The following is a 21885-nucleotide window of genomic DNA, read 5'->3' as shown; positions in this document are numbered from 1 at the left end:
AAGAGGATCAACGCAGTGTTTTTCAACTGTGTGTGTGTGTGTATGTGTGTCTGAGATGTTAAATGGATTGAAGATTTTTTACTTTCATTTACTTTACTTTCTACAGAAGAAAACATCTGCAATAGCAGCCGATCACGTACGGGGGGAGGACCCACAACCCAAGAGCCATTGACTGAAATAGAGATCCGTGCCCTGTCCCTGGTCGGGGACTGCAACCATGCGTTGGAGCTGACCCACTCACACAGGATGGTCAGTTGAATACAATCCAGTCTGTGTTGCGGTCCTCTCGTCATGTAATGTAATGGTAACTGTAATGTTGGCCTGATGTAATGTATTGTAAGTTTATTGCAGTAATGTTGGCCTCATGTGATGTACTGCAATGTTGAGGACATGTAACGCAATGCATATATGTATTGTCTGTCTGCGATATGTAATGCAGTACTGCAGCAGTGGTGGACATTTAAGTAAGACTGCAATAAGTCACTGTACTATGTACTCATGTAACCCTGACCCCTCCCCCTGGTGCCAAGCATTTTTAAATGTTGTTTTGTACTTCCAGACTCAGACGATTCAGACCACACCGACACAGAGAGACCAGACAACAGACCCACTGCCTCCACCTCTGACGTCACCCAGCCCTCTCCCGACTTCACCACTGGCAGAGATGATGAAGACGAAGAGGAAGAGCAGCAGATCCTGGAGCTGGGGGTGGAGAAGGAGGAGGATACACCAGCTTCATGTAGGTCAGTCAGAACGGCAGGATATGTCGCGATGGAGCAAACTGCTGGCTCTGTCGATACCATGCGGCGATTGACGGGATCGGGACATGGAGCAGAATCCCCTCATGCTAAAGTAGTCTGGTCGACAGCACCTGAGGGTGGGGGGCTACCAGCCGCTTCCGGCCCTGAAGATGTGCCTTCCCCATCACGAGCTTCTCCTGGGCCCCATTTATTGTGCCTGCAATGTCTGACCCTCAATGACAGCAACAGCACTCGGGGTGCGGTGCTGCACGCCGGCTTGGTACCACCACAGGGATGTCCGGGCTCAGGGTAAGTGGGAAAGGGAAGGGTGGGAGTAAGAAAGGGGGGAATAGTCCTAAGGGTGTTGGAGCACGTGGTCGAGGACGGGGTCGAATACAGAAAAGGGTCTTATGTTGTACTTGTTCATTAAATAATTGAAGTTTGATTTTTAAAAGTTTATTAAAGTTGTTAAAGTTTTGTTAAAGTTGTTATTACAGTTGTTATTACAGTTGTTATTACAGTTATTACAGTTGTTATTACAGTTGTTATTACAGTTGTTACAGTAGTTTTATAGTTCTAAGTTTTAAAACTGTTACATATTTTTGACATTTTTACATAAATGTTTGAATTGAATTGTACAGTGTCAAGCTTTTGGGGTTACAGTCATCAGGGTCCCAAAACGCAGCTCTCCACATTCAAGCAAAGCATTCACTTATGCGCTGCTGCCGTAACAATTTTCAATGGCATGTGCTCCATGTGCCCTCCGCTGTGGTGTTGGGGGGTGGTGCCATGGATTCATCTGGAAGCTCCTCCACATTCCTATCATTTTCCTCTTCTTCCTCCTCCGTCTCCTGCACTCTCTCCCCAGGAGGTCCCGCAGTCCCCTGTGGCAATTCTTGTTGCATGATTGCTAAATGATGCAACATGCAGCACACCACTGTGAACTGAGCAACCTGCTCTGGGTGGTATTGCAGCCTGCCTCCCGAGTGGTCCAAGCATCGAAAGCACTGCTTCAGCACTCCAATTGTTTTTTCGATAATATTACTTGTGGCTATATGGCTCTTATTATATCGTCGTTCGGCTTCTGTCTGAGGGTTCCGCAGGAGGGGGTCAAGAGCCAGGTGGCGAGGCCGTACCCTTTGTCCCCCAGCATCCAGCATTTAACTTGTGGCTCAGACTTCAACAGGTCAGACACAGTGTTCTCACGCAAGATGTGCGCATCATGGATGCTCCCTGGAAAAGTGCCATTCACTGCCATTATGCGCTGTGTATGGTCGCATACAAGCTTCAAGTTGAGGGAGTGGAATCCCTTATGGTTTCGGTACACCTCCACCTCCTGTAATGGTGCTTGCAGGGTAATATGGGTACAGTCAACAGTACCCTGCACCTTGGGGAAGCCGGCAATGCGTGCAAATCCCAAAGCACTGTCACTCTGTGCCTCCCTGGTCATTGGGAAGTTTATAAATTCCATCCGTCGTGCATACAATGCTTCGGTTTCCTGTCAAATGCACCATTTAGTAGCATACTGAGAAATAGAGCATATGTCCCCAGCTGATGCCTGAGAAGAGGCACATGCATAAAAGGAAAGTGCCGCAGTCACCTTCATCTCGACAGAGTGCAGTAATGTTGGTGGTACTGGGCTACAGGTCTGCCTTAATGAGCTGGCAAATCTCACTGATAACCTCTTTTCGGAAGCGCAGCCTTCGAACGCATTGTCGATCGGTCAGGTCCAAGTATGAACGCTTCTCCCTGAAAATCCTTTGCGGGTAAGGCCTCCTCCTCCTTATCAGTCTGCGACCTCCTCCATTACCCTGATAACTCTGCTCAATAAACCTCCTCACATCTGGATCCTCCATTAGACAGGTAGTCAGCAATACAGGCTGAGATAGTACAGGCCCCGTTCTTTTTAAATCTCTAGAATATTTTTCAATGTATAAAGTATAACTAAAATGCCTTTGATTTTAATAATTTACTCAGTGCCAATAAAAATACCTTTTGCACTGTAAATCCCACTGTAAAGTCGCTGTTCACCTCAGAAATACAGAGGTGCTGCTTTAGCTGACTGTTCCCAATTTCAAAATGGCAGCTCCGAGCACTACCACCCATTCCCGCCTACTTAACATCGCGTAAAACCATCTTTTCCAGGATGGTATGCAACGACCGTATGTCGGCGGGATGTGATGAAAATCGGGCTTTTTGGGCGGTATGCGGTTGGTCCTGCAGGGTGGATGGTGTGCATACTGCTCGGTGGTATGTCAATGATGAATATTCCGCCGAGCGATATGTCGACGGTGGGTAGGTGTTTTTTCACCAAAATTGCATTTTTCAGTGGTAAGCGGGCAGTAGTGGGTGGTATGTTGATGAATTTCAGGCCCCTAAAAATAACATCAAAATACCAATATTGGCTACAAAGTTATGCTGAATTAAAAATATTGCTAATATTGGTGATCATTTTAAATTAAGAAATGCTTTTATAAATTACCTTCATTATCATTGCTCCAGCACCCTTTTCGCTTTGGTTCTGTAATTATCTCTGACATGTATAACACACAAGGTGCTGAATAACCTCACATCAAAACCTGTTTTTGAGAGGACTGGAACTAATGTATAAATCATTAGCATTAACAGGTGATTACTATTTTCTGTAATTGATAATTTAGTAATTTTGTTGTATTCAGTTGGAATAGAAGTTCGCATAACTACTCCTGCTAATTTAACTAAGTATTTTATTTGGATGGTTGGGTTTTTGAAGGTGAAGGATAGTGCTGTGAAGAGTAAGGTTAATTAGCACATATGTAAAATTATTTAGGATTAGTGAGTATTTAACAAAAAGTTACTTTGAGTATTCAAAACAAGCATACACCTTTAGCCTGAATAAATACTGATTAGTGATTGAGAACTGTTTTAAATAATCTCCAGTCTTACAACAGTCTAATTGTTTTGGGTCAGTGGTATCATCAACTAACCCTTCCCTGACATTTCTTTGCAGTATTGCCCCAGCTCAATCTGATTTTCTTCCAATGTTTACGGCTGATCGACATCCAGCTCATTTATTTGACTTCTACCAGTTGATATCCTCAGCATTGCTTGCTTGTCAATCCTGTGGGAGTTCATCTTCTAAAGGCAACAGCAAAGACAGATGACATATCATCACCTCTAGAAGATTCTGTCTCTTGAATCTCTTCGATGCACCCTAATTTGTGGCAAGGTTGAACTGACATATGTTCTAAATCTTTCTCAAATTTCAATGATAGAAAGCATCTAGTCTGGCTTTCAATAGCTATGTATAACCTTGACTGTATTGTTGTCTCACATAGAGAAAACTGTAAGTTTTCTTTAAAAAAAGGATACACATAGAACATAGAGCAATGCTTTACTGGAAGTTAGAGAGAATGGCTTAGAAATTCCTTACCATAGCGCCACCCGTTAGCGCTGGAATCATGGCCAAAAATGGCAGTGGCAAAGTGCCCTTCTTGGGCACCCATGGGACTTGGCGGCTGCCATTTTGGTGAAGGCCTTAGCGCTGCTAATAGCACAGCCATGTCCCTGCCAAGAATGGCCAGCACCGAATCCTCCAAGGGGTTGAGGTGAAGCTAGGAATGGGAGATGTGTCTTGTGTTTGGTACAGATTGTTGGTAGGTGAGTAATTGGAGGGGGGGGGGGGGGTGAGGGGCAGGGGAGGGGCAGGGGAGGAGTCATGCAATGAGCAGTGTGTGAGGCTAGTGGTGCAATTAGTAGGAGATGGATTTTAAAGATGCATTCACTCACCTTGACCACTGGTCTGAGGTCATGAAGTTTCTTTGGGAATTGGAGCCAGGTTCTGGGGGCAACACTCCAAGCAGTGACGGCCTCAGTTATCTGGTCCCGCATCCTTTTCTGGAAGGCCGTCTGGCCCCTGTGGGTAGAGGACCTCTCTTGCAGTGTTGACACCTTGTAGAAAGCTGGAGTGCTGCTTGCGAGGCCCTGGGTGCCCCTTCCTTGGCTTGCTGAGCCATTTGTGTTAATGCTGAAGCACTTTTCCAATTTTTTTAGGTGCAGAAGGGAATTCAGCTTTAAGAATTTTCCATTTGGGAATTCTTTTTAATGTTAATTTTTTTTCAGAAGGCAGTTGGGTTGTTAGGGATAAAAACTGCTTATTTTTAAAATGATTTTGATTTTTTTCATTTTAGAAGGCAGTTCCACTTTCAGGGACTGCACTGCTTTCTGAAATGATAGCCTCACTTCTTGCCGCAATGATGCTATGGCCGCGCATAATTGTGGCCTCCTGCCAGGACAAACGCCACCAGGATGGCATTGCATGGTAAGTTTAGCACTGGCCTAATTAGCCACCAGTGCCAACTTACCAGTCTTGCCAGCGAGTCCATTTGCACAGGTCATTAATTGAATGCGTAGCCCAATATTGAATGCGTAGCCCAATATATTTTTTTTAATTACCTGCAGACCTCGATCTGCTGTCAATGGTCCTCTGATTGGCATTTATAATAGTCAGGTAATGGTAGCTCAAATCTCAGCACTCTGGGGTAAATTTAGCATATGGGCAATAATCTGGCAGATCTACTAACACCCCCCCCCCCACCCATTGCACCTGTCTGATTTTCACTCCATTGAAATCAAAAGCTATCTATTTCCTTAATTAAGAATCCATCATAACTAATGTCCGTCTGCTTTCCTGATTAGTGTTACCCGTGGGCCGACACATGCTTCACAGTGCTTTTATTTGTCCACTGTATAGATTTGAAGCACAAACACATATTCAATACATTCAGACTTGCACTGGTGGCATGCAATTTAGGTTGTTGAAAGTAGTTTAAACATGCAAATTATGCCATTGGATCAGGGAATTGTCAATGTAAAAATGTAAATTCTTCTGGAAGAGACCTCTTGCCAAAACACCCAGGGCTGCTCATTAGGTAATGGCGGCAGGGCGATAACGTTTACGCCCGGGAACAATTTGCGCCTCAGTCAGAAAAATTCAGCAGCTGGGCCCTGAGTGTGGGCCGGTTGAGCAAGCACAAATCCAGAGCTAAACAGCCTGCCTCGGAACGCTCTAAGAGAGGCCTGGGGGGGGGAAGAAAACCTGGAAAAATAAATCACCAAAAACATTCCCAATAAATAACTCACGCCACCACAACATAAATCGCAAAAAAAAACAATCACATTTACCTGAGGTCGATATTACTTACCTCACTGTGACTACTACAGCTCAGATCGCCCACTTTCACAGGCAGTCCCAGCAGGGTACTCTATGGAGTGCTATGGATCGGGTGGCAGTCAAAAATTGAGCCGGTGTTGCAACCAGGGGCATTGCACACCGGCTCGCATCTTCCTGGCGGTAATGTTCCGTGCCTCATCGAAACTGGCACCGAAAGTCCCAACGAGGCGCTGGAAGCTGGTCGCCCGCCTGGAAGTGCTTACCGTCACCATTGCTGCTCCTCTGGTGCACTAACGGGGACGGCAGAAGACCGAAAATCCAGACCCTAGGATTCGAGTAGCTTTTTTTTTAAATCCACAGAAGGAACTAATTTTAATGTCTTGTGAACCTTATCCTGCAAAGCCTAATTTTCTTCCACAACATTCAATCTTTCCCCCATTCAAGGTATAATTATTACTGTTATTTTTACCAAAATGTACCACCTCATACATACTAACATTCAATTCCATAAATCCAATGTACTTTTTTACTCACTTCACCATCTTATCAATATCCTCTTGTAGCTTTCTTTGATTCTCAGAATTATTACTATGCCCCTATTTAGTATTGTTTACTAATTTAGATACTGCTCCCTTTAGCCCTCTATCCAAATCAGTGATAGACTCAATGAAGAGCAGCAGTTCCAGAACACAACCCTGTGAGACACCACTACTCACTTTCAACCATTCTAAGGCCCAAGTTTCCACATGATTTGCGCCTGATTTTTAGGAGCAACTGGTGGAGAACGGACTATCTTAGAAATCGCAATTCTCCACATTTTTTTTCCTGCAGTTCTAGTCAGGTAGAACAGTTCTACTTTGGAACAGAATTTTTTCTTCAAAAGGGGGTGTGTCCGGCCACTGACGCCTGATTTCAAAGTTTCCACAGTGAAAATGTACTCCAAACTAAAGTAGAATGGAGCAAGTGAAGATTTTTGTAGAACTGAAAAAACCTGTTCTACACATTAAAAAATCAGGCACAGGTTACAAATTAGGCGTCCAGAACGAGGGGGGGGGGGAAGGGAAGTCATTCAATTCTACAATCAATCCTTATTTATACTTCTACAAATATTACACAAATAAATCCAACCTGAATAAACATTTATAAGCAAAGAAAAGATTAAATAAACCATCTTCCTACCTGTGTGAAAGTGCTTCAGCCATCGTTCGTTGCCGCGGGGGGTGGGGAAGGAAACCGCCGTTTGTTGCCGCGGAAGGGAGGGAGGGGGAGGAGACAGCAGTTTGTTGCCGCGGAAGGGAGGGAGGGGAAGGAGACAGCGGTTTGTTGCCGCCGCGGAGGGGAGGGAGGGGGAGGAGACAGCGGTTTGTTGCCGTGGAGGGGAGGGAGGGGGAGGAGACAGCGGTTTGTTGCCGTGGAGGGGAGGGAGGGGGAGGAAACCGCCGTTTGTTGCCGTGGAGGGGAGGGAGGGGGAGGAGACAGCGGTTTGTTGCCGTGGAGGGGAGGGAGGGGGAGGAAACCGCCGTTTGTTGCCGTGGAGGGGAGGGAGGGGGAGGAGACAGCGGTTTGTTGCCGTGGAGGGGAGGGAGGGGGAGGAGACAGCGGTTTGTTGCCACCGTGTAGGGGAGGGAGGGGAAGGAAACCGCCGTTTGTTGCCGTGGAGGGGAGGGAGGGGGAGGAGACAGCGGTTTGTTGCCACCGTGGAGGGGAGGGAGGGGAAGGAAACCGCCGTTTGTTGCCGTGGAGGGGAGGGAGGGGGAGGAAACCGCCGCTTGTTGCCGTGGAGGGGAGGGAGGGGGAGGAGACAGCGGTTTGTTGCCATGGAGGGGAGGGAGGGGGAGGAAACCGCCGTTTGTTGCCGTGGAGGGGAGGGAGGGGAAGGAGACAGCAGTTTGTTGCCATGGAGGGGAGGGAGGGGGAGGAAACCGCCGTTTGTTGCCGTGGAGGGTGGGGAGGGGAAGGAGACAGTGAGAAGGCTGCAAGAAGCCTCAATGCTGATGTGCTGATGGCAATGTGCTTTTATTAAAAAATGTTCAAAAATTAAACAGCTACAAAGAGCTACAAAAATGGACGAGTGCCAATGTTTCCTTCACACTGCGCGTGCGCGGACGCTCCAACGTGCACGCGCAACGTTGCCGGCAGGAAAAAAACTAATTTAAATAGTACCCGCCCCCTCCCACGTACAAAATCGGCGCGAGTGTAGGCTCCGCCCCCCTGGGCGCCGCGCCAAACAGACAAGGAGCTGCAAAGCGCTCGAGAATAGCGCGTTTTTTTTCTGGCGCCGTTTTAGGCACGAAAAACGGGCGCCCAGCTCGGAGGGGCGCCCGTTTTTTATCCTGTGGAAACTTGGGCCCTAAGAAACTGCCCCTAACTGCTACTCTGCTTTCCCTTCTAATCAGTTATTGGTTCCAATTTTCTAATCTTCACCCAAATTCCATACCACTTAATCTTCTCCAATAGTCTTCTATATGGTACTTAGTAAAAAGATGTTTTGAAAGTCCTGTAGACCATATCCAGTACATTTCCCTCAACCATCATATTTGGCATCTGTTTGTCAAAAATGATCTTCCTTTCTGAAATCTAAGTTGGCTGCTCCTAATTCTTATTATCGCCTCATCTAGATATACAGTAATTTTATTTCATTTTAACTGTTCAAATGTTTCCTTGTCGCAGATGTTAAACTAATAGGTCTGGTCTGTTCCCTTTTTAAAACAGAGTATTGCATTGACCACTCCAGTCCTCCAAGGCATAACTGCACCCAATCACTCTCAATAGAACTCTAACTGGCCCGGCGCAAAGGGGCAATTTCGGCCCCATAATAAATAAAAGGCAAGGATTAGAAAAGTCAGTTAAATTGATGGAGGACAAAGTGCTGGAACCTGAAGGAATATAAATACAATTTCCGGGACCTCTGCTATTTCTTTTCCATTTCACTCATGATTCTTGGATATATCCCTTCAGGTTCCAGCACTTTGTCCTCCATCAATTTAACTGACTTTTCTAATCCTTGCCTTTTATTTATTATGGGGCCGAAATTGCCCCTTTGTGCCGGGCCAATTACCGCTGGTGGCCAGCAATTAGAATGGACTAAAGGGTTTTCGCCTGAGCGCTGCGCACAGAGTGGTCCCCCTGGAATTGTCCCTGGGGCTCCGCCGGCAAAAAGGGGTTTGCACTTCACCACGGTGATGACATCATCGCCGTGCGCGCCAACCCCTTATCGGCCCATGCCAGCCCCTTTGCGCCCCATGGGGGAAATTGCCCTGCGGGAGCAAGGGCTGCGCATGCCAATGCCACCAACAGGTTCTCGGTGCGAGAAGCTTTGGTGGCTGTAGTGCTCCGGCCACCCTTAAAGGGGAGGTGCCGCCACTGCAGCTGATATTTTTGTTGGTGTCGGCCGACTTTTCAGTGCGTTCTTTCGACGCTCTTGCGATGCTCAGCGCTGTGCTACTCACATCAGTGTAGTGCTGATGATGTCAACACATTGGTGTAATGTCTGCGCGTCACTGACCCACCGTCTCATGGCTCCGTGTCGCAACTCGACCCACTCATTCGAATTATGCGTTGCAAATCCAACACGGGACAATTTCGGGCCCTATGTCTCTTATCTTGCTTGTAACCAATTCAGGATGTACCATTTCCCGCATTATCCTTCCCTTTTGTAATTATTGATGGTAAGTAACCCTGCCAATTTATTTTCTACCAGTTCACTATCTCCTCCTTCCAGGTCCCAATGAAAATTTAATAATTTGTAGAATACTTTACTGTTTCGTTTACTATTATTTGAGATTCTCTCCTCCTACTCTCTCCTTGCATTCCATATCCCTTTTTTCACCTTTTTTTATGTATTCTTTTATTTTTTAAATTTTATTATAGCTTTATGCCCTCTTAAATCTCAAATTGTTTCTAACCTCTTTATTTATTAATGGCATCTTGAAATTTGAAGTAGTCTCTTTTTCGTTGTATGCACTTATATTGCACCCATTTCTGAACAATAATCCTGTGCCACCTCCATTTCTTTAGCTCCCTTCTTATCTTTCTAAAATCTGCCTTTGAACAGGCACAATCATCATCACAGGACATTGGCTGGAATTTTCACAGGAAAACAACGGGCGGGTTGGAGGGAGTGAAGTGAAAGTTGTGGAAAGCTAAAACCCAGCCCCAACCTGTCCACTTTCACCTTTTACACAGGCGAGACGGGGGAGGGAAGCCAATGCGCTGCCAGGAGATGGGTTGGCAATTTAAATATTATAATGAGGCCTGAAGTCTCTGCTTTAACCTGCTTTGCAAGTTTAACTGCAGGCGGCCGGGGATTCTGGGGCTCAGGATTCCTGGTGGCTGCAACGAGGTGACCTCAGCCTCGGGGAGCAATTCTTGTGGGCTGGGAGGAGCAGGAGTGCTTCCTCCTAGCCGCCCAAGTGCACCACCAGCAGCCCACAATCCCCGGGCTTGGAACAACCCCCTCGGCACCCCTCCACCCCTCCCCCGGGTATTGCGACTCAGCCCCAGGGTCAGGGATCGGACTTTACCGTCCCACCCCCGGCCTCCGGGGATTGTGACTCAGCCCCAGGGTCAGGGATCGGTCTCAACCGCACCTCCCCCCCGCCCCCAGGGATTGCGACTCAGCCCCAGGGTCAGGGATCGGACCACCCCCCATACATGAACACGTACCTGAGAGCTCATTTGAGCAACCAACCGGTTCTTCCAGTGGGGCTATTGTCGACTGAGCCTATCCTCAGAAATGTCGGACTGCACTTTGACACCTGATTCCTCCGCATGCCCTTGTGCTCTATATCACCTAGTGACAAAACCTAATTGCCAGTAGCTGTATCCTCTCAGGTGGAGAAGTAAGTCAGTGAATGTGCAGTACATGAAAATGTGGTGGGGTTTGCAGAGATTGAAGGGTCTTGCCATCTCTCTTCCTTCTGCTCCTCCTTGCTGTGCTTCAGCTAAAAGAAAAGAAAAAGAGATTAGAATAATAGTTATGTAGAGGTGTTCTGTGTAGCACTTGAAGATGAATAATGAAGTTTCTTGTAACCTTGTCGCTGATCCTGAGACATGAGACGGGGCAGATGCTTACAGACAAAACTACAACTGCCACTTTCCCTCCTACTTCTCTGTCTCAAACAACATCAGTGATATGCCACCCGAGAGCTCCAGTACTTCTTCCTCTGGTAGGGTGAGATGCCTTGTATGACCGGTGAACCACCATCTGTAGCTCAAGATTTTCAGTCATTATGGGCCACATTCTCCTTTAAACGAACATAAAAGAGAAGACCTAAGTATAGCATTGAAGGTTGGAAAAATATCTTGTTCTATGAGTTAGATACTTAAGGTAATCCAGTAAACATGAAAGCATAGGTGTGGTGAATTAGGGATAGCTTCTCATGCATGCACACTATGAGGGAAGGTGCACGTACAGGTTGCATGTGGTGATAGGAGCAGGGGTCATTGGTGCAGATTACAGCCCTTGAGGTCAAGTAAGAGTAAAGTATGATGGAGTGCCATAAATAGAAATTGCACCAAAGGTTCACGGGAAGGAATACACCTACCTTGGCTGTCCTAGTTGCATCATTGATCTTCTTCCTGCGGAATCCTAGAGATCAAGAGGTAGCACTCACTGCCACAGCCATTTCCCTCCAAAAAGTGCACATCACAGATTTCAGGAGTTTCCTGCCACAACTCCAAAGAGAGTGCCTTTCCCGCTCTGCATTTCAGTCAGCAGAGCAACAGGTTTAATTCAGAAATATTCGCTGCTCTTCTCTTTGATCAGGCTGCTATCCTTCTCTCCCAGTTTGCCTGCTTCCTTCAATGCTGCCATTACCCCTTAAAGCAGAAGGCAGTTTTATATCCTGCTGCACTCAGTCTCTGCACAGGGAGCTTTCTTCACAGTTCTCCCGGCTGCCCACCTTTTCCTACATCCCACCCTCTGGCATAACTATGGCACGGTAGACATGATTGCATTGTCTGCCCACGATTTCTACCTTATTCTTTACGATGATTGAAATTCCTCAAAAACTTGTCAGTTAAAGATTTTCATTTAATTTTACACTAGTGTTTTCCAGATATGCTCAGCATAGCATTTAATAAGAGATATTGATTATTTATTGTGTAATTTATCATAGAGATGGACTTTACTTCCAAAGGATAAATTCTAAGTGATGCTTATTTATCTTAATGGCTCTAAGGTTCTTAATACCCAAATTCACTTTATTTAATTTAGAATTTTAGAACCTTTTGGAAGATAGGACTAATTTAAACAAATGGGCACTGAAATTCCAGTGGCACCATTGTGATTCCAGCAGTGTGAAGGTGTGATACTTTGTCCCTGGCATGACTCCATATCTAACCCAAGGGGACAGGATCATAGCCATATTATGTAATCGTAGAATGGTTACAGCACAAAAGGAGGCCATTCGGCCCATCGAGCCCGTGCTGGCTCGCTGCAAGAGCACCTCAGCCACTCCCACTACCCTGCCCTTTCCCCTATAGCCCTGCAATTTTTTCCCTTCAGGTACTTATCCAATTCCCTTTTGAAAGCCTTTGTGGAGGCAGATTCAATCATAGCTTTCAATATTAGGGGTGGGTGTCTGTGCCAGGCAGCACTCTGGGGGTACCCACAAATATAAATTATAGGACGCCAGAGGTCTCTCTGCCACTGAGACAGAATCAAAAGCTGGTTGGGCCAAAGAATTATAGTTGTGCCAAATTCCTCTTTGCACCTCCCTTGAAGGTGGACCCTTAATTCTAAAGCAATCGAATGCCATTTGAATCTGGCTTTGTGGGGCCTATTGCTGGTCACGTTGACCATGTATCTTGCAGAATTTCCAGGTAGGACAAAATTCCCACTCCACCATACCATCAAAATAATGTTGGGATGGTAGGGCAGTAAAACCTCCTCACCCCACCCCCATTGGAAGCTATCATTCCACTAATTAAGGGACAGAAACCTGTTAGTGAAGTGCTTTGCCCAAGTTCTTGCCCCTTTGATGCCATAACATCCAAATTCTGACCCATAAAAGAGCAGAATTTCTGGGCTATCATCAAAGCTGTGTTAGTTGTTGGCCCTGAAATTCCTCAGAGAGTTTGCTGGATTCCCAGTATAACTCCTGTGGGTAATCTGCGAAACCCACCAGAAAACGGTAGGGACCTGGTTTCACCAAGTCGCCACCAATTTCAGGATTTTAAGGCCTTCCTTTAAGAAGTGGAACATGCACCCACTTTGTGGGGAATCCAGAGGCATGGACTCCTATTCCAGGCATTCCTGCTTTTTTGGGTCATTTGGGACTCGGTGTAATACCGGAGGTTGGTATGCCCAGTTAATTAAAGCATGCCGACTTCCAGATGTGCGTTAGTGGGGCCCATGAGGGGTGGAGGGGGTGGGGGGGCGAAGGTTGAAAGACCTCAAATGTCCTATACTACAGAAGATTGAATTCTTTTTGCCAATATTTTGATCGTCCCCTTTACATGGAGCTGAAGGTAACATGGCTGGGTTTTTGGGGGGTGCATGGGCAATTCCCTCTTCCTCGGTGGTAAGCCAATGCTGCATTTTCCAGCTGCATGGGCCAAGCAGGTGTCAGAGTTGTGTCTGCAGTGGCACAGGTGCCTGGTTGTCCCATTAGGTCCCCTCCCACTAACACCCCAAACTCTGTCATGATCAGCTTTGGAGAGCACCAGAGCAATCTTGGTGGATACAGTCTTCAGATTTTCAGAGCCGTTAAAGAGCAGCACAATATGGCATCAGACAACAAGAGAACAGAAAGTTGTAAGGTCACTTACTGCAGTGTACTACTGGGTTATCTAATATGTGATATAGTTAGATTATCAAAAATATAAGTGTCACATTTCAGGATTTTTTGTCCATTTTTCACAAAATATTTGAAAGAAATGTTACTTTTAATATTTTTTTAAAAAAAAGGGCACCCAGATGAAAGGTGATAAATATGCTAAATAGAAGATTGTTTCCCTCAGCGACTAAACAATAAGTGTTTGTTAGCTTGTCTATATAATTTTTTTTCTGTGAACACAGAGCGATAAAGAGAGAGAAACTGGGACACAGACTGACAGCGAGGCATTTATGAAACAGGATGGCTGTGAGGGCAGTCAGGTTTGTTGAAGGGAAAGCAATGAGATCTTTCTGAGGCAAAGGGATTAGAAATGCTGGAGAATAGTTAGAAGAAACTTAAGTTAAGCAAAATAACTTACAATGTGTGCTATTATGGCTAGTTATTTATTTTATATTACGTGATAAATTGTATGGATTGAATTAAGGCATCCTAGATGTAACAGCTGTTCTGTATGGTCACCTTATTGTGAATTAAGGCAGTTGAAAAATTCATATCTGGCCTCATTTCATCAAGTGTTTGCCCAGTCCACCTTCAGAAGGGTTGAAGTAATAGACATGCAAAGGACATGAATATTCAGATCAGATCATTAGAAGGTATACTATCGTACAAGCGGATATAGGGCACTGAGAATCAACGTCGATAAAAGTAAGATGCTCAGATTACTTTCAGGGGCAATTGGCGGTACTGAACCCGAGAAAATATCTACAGGAGACCTGAATTTGTAACAATACGTTATCAACAAAATGCATTAAGGACAAGCCAAAGTTAATGCTGAACAAGACAATTCACATCGGCCAAACATACCAAGTTGGTCTGCCAGTTGCTTTCCTCTCTCCATAGATACTATCCTTTCATCTTCCATGTCACATTTGTTGCCAACCAGTATAACCTGAGCGTTGTCCCAGGAGTATGTCTTGATTTGGGTTGACCTAAGAGGAAATTGGAGAATACTATCATCTTAGAAATACATTATAGAGAGGTTTGTTACTTTTGTTAAAATAATAGCAATATTGTGCAAATCATAATGCTTCTCAATAGCTGATTGTCACAAATGAAAAACTTTTAGAAATATGGGCTATATTTATATTGATGAATTTCTGGTTGATAAAATTTTCTCCACAACTCCAGTCCCAATCAATTCTAAAGATTTTACTAAGACATGGTGACTTACAAATCTTAAGGATAATGTCTATAACACTGGTAGTGGTGCAATAAGAAGGAGTGGAATCTGTCAGGTGGATTCCTCATCAGACCTGGGTTGGAATAGCAAGGGGCACAAGGCATGACAAAGAGAAGGAATGGGGCAAAATGCATCCCTTGTAATGGACATAGTTCAGTGAAAGATCTGTATGATACCTCATCTTACGCAAAATAAAACACACTTCATAAAATGAGTCACAAATTTAAAGCCACCAACAATCCTCTAAATCCTTTCCAACCAAGCAAATCCATTTAAAATTTGGTTCTATATATTCACACAATACTTCGTTTGTTTAATTTTCCACCAGAAAGGAGCATGGGATTCAGTTGCTAAGTAACATCATGGAATATTTCCCTTAATAAAATATTGAGCATAAACTATTGATATGCTTTACTATGCCCTTTCTGTAAATGATTTCAGATGCAAAGTGATGAAATAGCACACAATCTTGAAAGATCGATTATTTTTATAGTGCTAATGTGACCTTTCAGAGGACAAAAAGCTACTCAGTAATCATATATCCGGTGACCTACTTTTTCATGCAACTTCTGTCACACTGTGACAGAGAATTAGTATCAAGAGCCTTGAAATCACCTCAACAGTTACAGACCACCCGAAGAAACTCAACCAACAAGAAAATTAACAGTTTCACTTAAATATTATGCTGTGTATATTAACATATGACCTAACATATCTGTAGAAAATTCTCTTGTTTACTGTTTAATGGAAAGCTTTAATTGAAAAATCAGACAGGAGTTTTATAAAACTCCGGTGTTACACTAATATTTGCAGTGTAACTTAAAAGTGAAACCATCTATTCTCTGTGTGGAGGAGTCTTTTCAGGTAGTTGCAGTTTAATTAAATGTGATGAGTAGAGAGGAAACCTGCCTTATATTAGAAATACCTGGCTAATGCACACCAAGCAACACGTAGAGAAAATACCTCGATTCCACCATATTTTTATGGCAGTATTTTTACACATGCCTGTGTTCAACTGTGTTCCTGTGTTTTCCTTTTTTTCATTTTTATTGTTTTTCCTCTTTATGCTTTCCTCCATTCTTCCACAACCAGGAAGACAGGCAGATCTGCTTCCATACCCCTACAATGCTGCTCTTCAGCCAACTATTCTAAGAGCCACAAGACTGATCCACCAGAGACTTGGCACTTAATTTTCCTTCTCTATTGGCAAACATCTCACTAACCAATTTGATGGCACCATCAAACCAGGAATACTCATCACATTTAATATGGTGGGCACAGATTCACAATTCACTTTTAGTCATTGCAAAGTTAATACTGTATTAACTTTTACTGTGCGGGGAATGGAAAATATCACACTGGTACAGTAAGGAGTGAGGTTACGTTTGAGACATATTGTTCAAGTAGAGCAGATCCCAGAACAGATCTCAATGAAATTCAACTTCACACTTGCTCCAAAGCTTTGGGTCGACAAGAATAGTTCTAGGTAATATAAAGGGGAAGCAGAGCAAGAACACGTGTGACATCCCCACTGACACCTGGGACTCCCTGGCCAAAGACCGCCCTAAGTGGAGGAAGGGAGGAAGTGCATCCTGGAGAGCGCTGAGCTCCTCGAGTCTCATCGCTGAGAGCATGCAAAAATCAAGCGCAGGCAACAGAAGGAGCGTGTGGCAAACCAGACTCCCCGCCCACCCTTTCCTTCAACCACTGTCTGTTCCACCTATGACAGAGACTGTGGTTCACGTATTGGACTGTACAGCCACCTAAGAACTCATGCTAGGAGTGGAAGCAAGTCTTCCTCGATTCCAAGGGACTGCCTATGATGATGAGCAAAAAAATATAAGCTGAAATTTTACAGTAATATAAAGAAAAATTATTTTATTAGATACAAGGATTGGGATGGATAAAAGCGTGAATTGAGGATAAGTAATACTAAAAGGAACATAGTGTATGTCCCAGCTATAATGCAAATCACAGACTAATAAAACTCCGAATACAGCAGATATAAAAATAATTTCCCCTATTTCCATCTCTGTAACATTGCCTGCCTCTGCCTTATCTCACTCTCACTGTCACTCAAATTTTTACCATGCCTTTTCCACCCCCAGATTCAATTAATCGTTGGTGGCCTCTGGAATTCTTTCCTTCATAAATCACAACCTATTAAAAATCCTGTCTACTGCATTCTATCCCATACTAATCCTATTCCCTTATTATTTCTGTGCCTGTCACTTGTCCCTTGTCCATCTGCACATCATTTTTAATATCTTTGTCCTCATCTACATATAGCTCCATGGCCTCAACCCTCCATCTGCAACGAGGAGGTGCGTGGAAAGGCGGAAGTTCCGGGGTCGGCGAGAGGCCTATAAAGGCCAGTGAGACCGGGAGCAGCGTCGAGGAGGTGCGTGGTGAGGCGGGAGTTCCGGGGTCGGCGAGAGGCCTATAAAGGCCAGCGAGAGGCCTATAAAGGCCAGTGAGACCAGGAGCAGCGTCGAGGAGGTGCGTGGTGAGGCGGGAGTTCCGGGGTCAGTGAGAGGCTTGTGCAGCTACAGGGAGAAGGCAAAATAGTAGTAGAAAGAAACAGAAAGGTGACTTCACAGCCAAGAGTGTAAGTGATTGGCTGGTGATTGGTGAGTAGTTTTTTTTCCTCTTCGATAACAGTGAGTAAACTTTAGCATTGTTGTTGCCAATTTAAGTTAATCTAAGGGTTAAGTCATGACAGGAGAGCGCTGTCACGTGATACGCTCCTCCTGTACCATGTGGGAACTCAGGGACACTTCCGGTGTCCCTGACGACTACGTGTGCGGGAAGTATATCCGCCTTCAGCTCCTGACGGACCGTGTTGCGGAATTGGAGCCGAGGGTGGATTCACTCTGGAGCATCCACGATGCTGAGAATGACGTGAGTAGCACGTGTAGCGAGTTGGTCTTACCGCAGGAGAAGGGTCCACAGCCAGATAGGGAATGGAAGACCAGCAGGAAGAGTAGTGCAAGGAAGGTAGTGCAGGGGTCCCCTGGGGTCATCCCCCTGCAAAACAGATACACTGCTTTGAGTACTGTTGGGGGGGATGACTCATCAGGGGAGGGCAGCAGCAGCCAAGTTCATGGCACTGTGGCTGGCTCTGTTGCACAGGAGGGCAGAAAAAAAGAGTAGGAGAGCGATAGTGATAGGGGATTCAATTGTGCGGGGAATAGATAGGCGTTTCTGCGGCCGCAACCGAGACTCCAGGATGGTATGTTGCCTCCCTCGTGCAAGGGTCAAGGATGTCTCGGAGTGGGTGCAGGACATTCTAAAAAGGGAGGGAGAACAGCCAGTTGTCGTGGTGCACATTGGTACCAACGACATAGATAAAAAAAGGGATGAGGTCCTACAAAACGAATTTAAGGAGCTAGGAGCTAAATTTAAAAAGTAGGACCTCAAAAGTAGTAATCTCGGGATTGCTACCAGTGCCACGTGCTAGTCAGAGTAGGAATCGCAGGATAGCGCAGATGAATACGTGGCTTGAGCAGTGGTGCAGCAGGGAGAGATTCAAATTCCTGGGGCATTGGAACCGGTTCTGGGGGAGGTGGGACCAGTACAAACCGGACAGTCTGCACCTGGGCAGGACCAGAACCAATGTCCTAGGGGGAGTGTTTGCTAGTGCTGTTGGGGAGGAGTTAAACTAATATGGCAGGGGGATGGGAACCAATGCAGGGAGACAGAGGGAAACAAAAAGAAGACAAAAGCAAAAGACAGAAAGAAGATGAGGAAAAGGGGAGGGCAGAGAAACCCAAGGCAAAGAACAAAAAGGGCCACTGTACAGCAAAATTCTAAAAGGACAAAGGGTATTAAAAAAACAAGCCTGAAGGCTTTGTGTCTTAATGCAAGGAGTATCTGTAATAAGGTGGATGAATTAACTGTGCAAATAGATGTTAACAAATATGATGTGATCGAGATTACGGAGACGTGGCTCCAGGATGATCAGGACTGGGAACTCAACATCCAGGGGTATTCAACATTCAGGAAGGATAGAATAAAAGGAAAAGGAGGTGGGGTAGCATTGCTGGTTAAAGAGGAGATTAATGCAATAGTTAGGAAGGACATTAACTTGGATGATGTGGAATCTATATGGGTGGAGCTGCAGAACACCAAAGGCCAAAAAACGTTAGTGGGAGTTGTGTACAGACCTCCAAACAGTAGTAGTGATGTTGGGGAGGGCATCAAACAGGAAGTTAGGGGTGCATGCAATAAAGGTGCAGCAGTTATAATGGGTGACTTTAATATGCACATAGATTGGGCTAGCCAAACTGGAAGCAATACGGTGGAGGAGGATTTCCTGGAGTGCATAAGGGATGGTTTTCTAGACCAATATGTCGAGGAACCAACTAGGGGGGAGGCCATCTTAGACTGGGTGTTGTGTAATGAGAGAGGATTAATTAGCAATCTCGTTGTGCGAGGCCCCTTGGGGAAGAGTGACCTTAATATGGTGGAATTCTGCATTAGGATGGAGAATGAAACAATTCAGAGACCATGGTCCAGAACTTAAAGAAGGGTAACTTTGAAGGTATAAGGCATGAATTGGCTAGGATAGATTGGCGAATGATACTTAAGGGGTTGACTGTGGATGGGCAATGGCAGACATTTAGAGACCGCATGGATGAAATGCAACAATTGTACATTCCTGTCTGGCGTAAAAATAAAAAAGGGAAGGTGGCTCAACCGTGGCTATCAAGGGAAATCAGGGATAGTATTAAAGCCAAGGAAGTGGCATACAAATAGGCCAGAAATAGCAGCGAACCCGGGGACTGGGAGAAATTTAGAACTCAGCAGAGGAGGACAAAGGGTTTGATTAGGGCAGGGAAAATGGAGTACGAGAAGAAGCTTGCAGGGAACATTAAGATGGATTGCAAAAGTTTATATCGATATGTAAAGAGAAAAAGTTAGTAAAGACAAACGTAGGTCCCCTGCAGTCAGAATCAGGGGCAGTCATAACGGGGAACAAAGAAATGGCAGACCAATTGAACAAGTACTTTGGTTCGGTATTCACTAAGGAGGACACAAACAACCTTCCGGATATAAAAGGGGTCAGAGGGTCTCGTAAGGAGGAGGAACTGAGGGAAATCCTTATTAGTCGGGAAATTGTGTTGGGGAAATTGATGGGATTGAAGGCCGATAAATCCCCAGGGCATGATGGACTGCATCCCAGAGTACTTAAGGAGGTGGCCTTTGAAATAGCGGATGCATTGACAGTCATTTTCCAACATTCCATTGACTCTGGATCAGTTCCTATGGAGTGGAGGGTAGCCAATGTAACCCCACTTTTTAAAAAAGGAGGGAGAGCGAAAACAGAGAATTATAGACCGGTCAGCCTGACCTCAGTAGTGGGTAAAATGATGGAATCAATTATTAAGGATGTCATAGTCGCGCATTTGGAAAGAGGTGACATGATAGGTCCAAGTCAGCATGGATTTGTGAAAGGGAAATCATGCTTGACAAATCTTCTGGAATTTTTTGAGGATGTTTCCAGTAGAGTGGACAAGGGAGAACCAATTGATGTGGTATATTTGGACTTTCAGAAGGCTTGCGACAAGGTCCTACACAAGAGATTAATGTGCAAAGTTAAAGCACATGGGATTGGGGGTAGTGTGCTGACATGGATTGAGAACTGGTTGTCAGACAGGAAGCAAAGAGTAGGAGTAAATGGGTACTTTTCAGAATGGCAGGCAGTGACAAGTGGGGTGCCGCAGGGTTCTCTGCTGGGGCCTCAGCTGTTTACACTGTACATTAATGATTTAGACAAGGGGATTAAATGTAGTATCTCCAAATTTGCGGATGATACCAAGTTGGGTGGCAGTGTGAGCTGCGAGGAGGATGCTATGAGGCTGCAGAGTGACTTGGATAGGTTAGGTGAGTGGGCAAATTCATGGCAGATGAAGTATAATGTGGATAAATGTGAGGTTATCCACTTTGGTGGTAAAAACAGAGAGACAGACTATTATCTGAATGGTGACAGATTAGGAAAAGGAGAGATGCAACGAGACCTGGGTGTCATGGTACATCAGTCATTGAATGTTGGCATGCAGGTACAGCAGGCGGTTAAGAAAGCAAATGGCATGTTGGCCTTCATAGCGAGGGGATTTGAGTACAGGGGCAGGGAGGTGTTGCTACAGGTGTACAGGGCCTTGGTGAGGCCACACCTGGAGTATTGTGTACAGTTTTGGTCTCCTAACTTGAGGAAGGACATTCTTGCTATTGAGGGAGTGCAGCGAAGGTTCACCAGACTGATTCCCGGGATGGTGGGACTGACCTATCAAGAAAGACTGGATCAACTGGGCTTGTATTCACTGGGGTTCAGAAGAATGAGAGGGGACCTCATAGAAACGTTTAAAATTCTGACGGGTTTAGACAGGTTAGATGCAGGAAGAATGTTCCCAATTGGGGAAGTCCAGAACCAGGGGCCACAGTCTAAGGATAAGGGGTAAGCCATTTAGGACCGAGATGAGGAGAAACTTCTTTACCCAGAGAGTGGTGAACCTGTGGAATTCTCTACCACAGAAAGTTGTTGAGGCCAATTCACTAAATATATTCAAAAGGGAGTTAGATGAAGTCCTTACTACTAGGGGAATCAAGGGGTATGGCGAGAAAGCAGAAAGCGGGTACTGAAGTTGCATGTTCAGCCATGAACTCATTGAATGGCGGTGCAGGCTAGAAGGGCCGAATGGCCTACTCTGCACCTATTTTTCTATGTTTCTATGTTTCTACTTCATCCAGTCCTATTTTCCTTTGCATCCCCCATCTCTTCATTTCACTTTTGGCTACAGAGCCTTCTGTCTTTTCATCTCCACACTGTGGAACTATTTAAGCCCCTCTGCCTTGCTATATCCTCTTCAAAAACCTCCTCAAAACCTACTTCTTTGATCTGGTTTTCAGTCACCCTCCTTAATCCCTCTTCCTCAATTTCTCAGTCTCAGTTTCACCCCCTCTGTGAAGCAC

General features: G+C 45.2%; 1 protein-coding gene across 1 annotated transcript in view; it reads right to left on the bottom strand.

Moving 5' to 3' along the window:
• The window catches only part of rab3c (RAB3C, member RAS oncogene family), a 388416-nt gene that overhangs the window by 1696 nt on the left and 364835 nt on the right, over window positions 1-21885 (bottom strand). The window contains exon 3 of the mRNA XM_070862550.1: window positions 14538-14662. Within this exon, the coding sequence (XP_070718651.1) occupies window positions 14538-14662 (125 nt within the window). The remainder of the gene's footprint in view (window positions 1-14537; window positions 14663-21885) is intronic.

The sequence above is a fragment of the Pristiophorus japonicus genome, chromosome 2 (genome assembly GCF_044704955.1).
Source record: "Pristiophorus japonicus isolate sPriJap1 chromosome 2, sPriJap1.hap1, whole genome shotgun sequence".
NCBI classification, from domain to species: domain Eukaryota; kingdom Metazoa; phylum Chordata; class Chondrichthyes; family Pristiophoridae; genus Pristiophorus; species Pristiophorus japonicus.
This window is presented reverse-complemented; position numbering and strand designations above follow the sequence as displayed.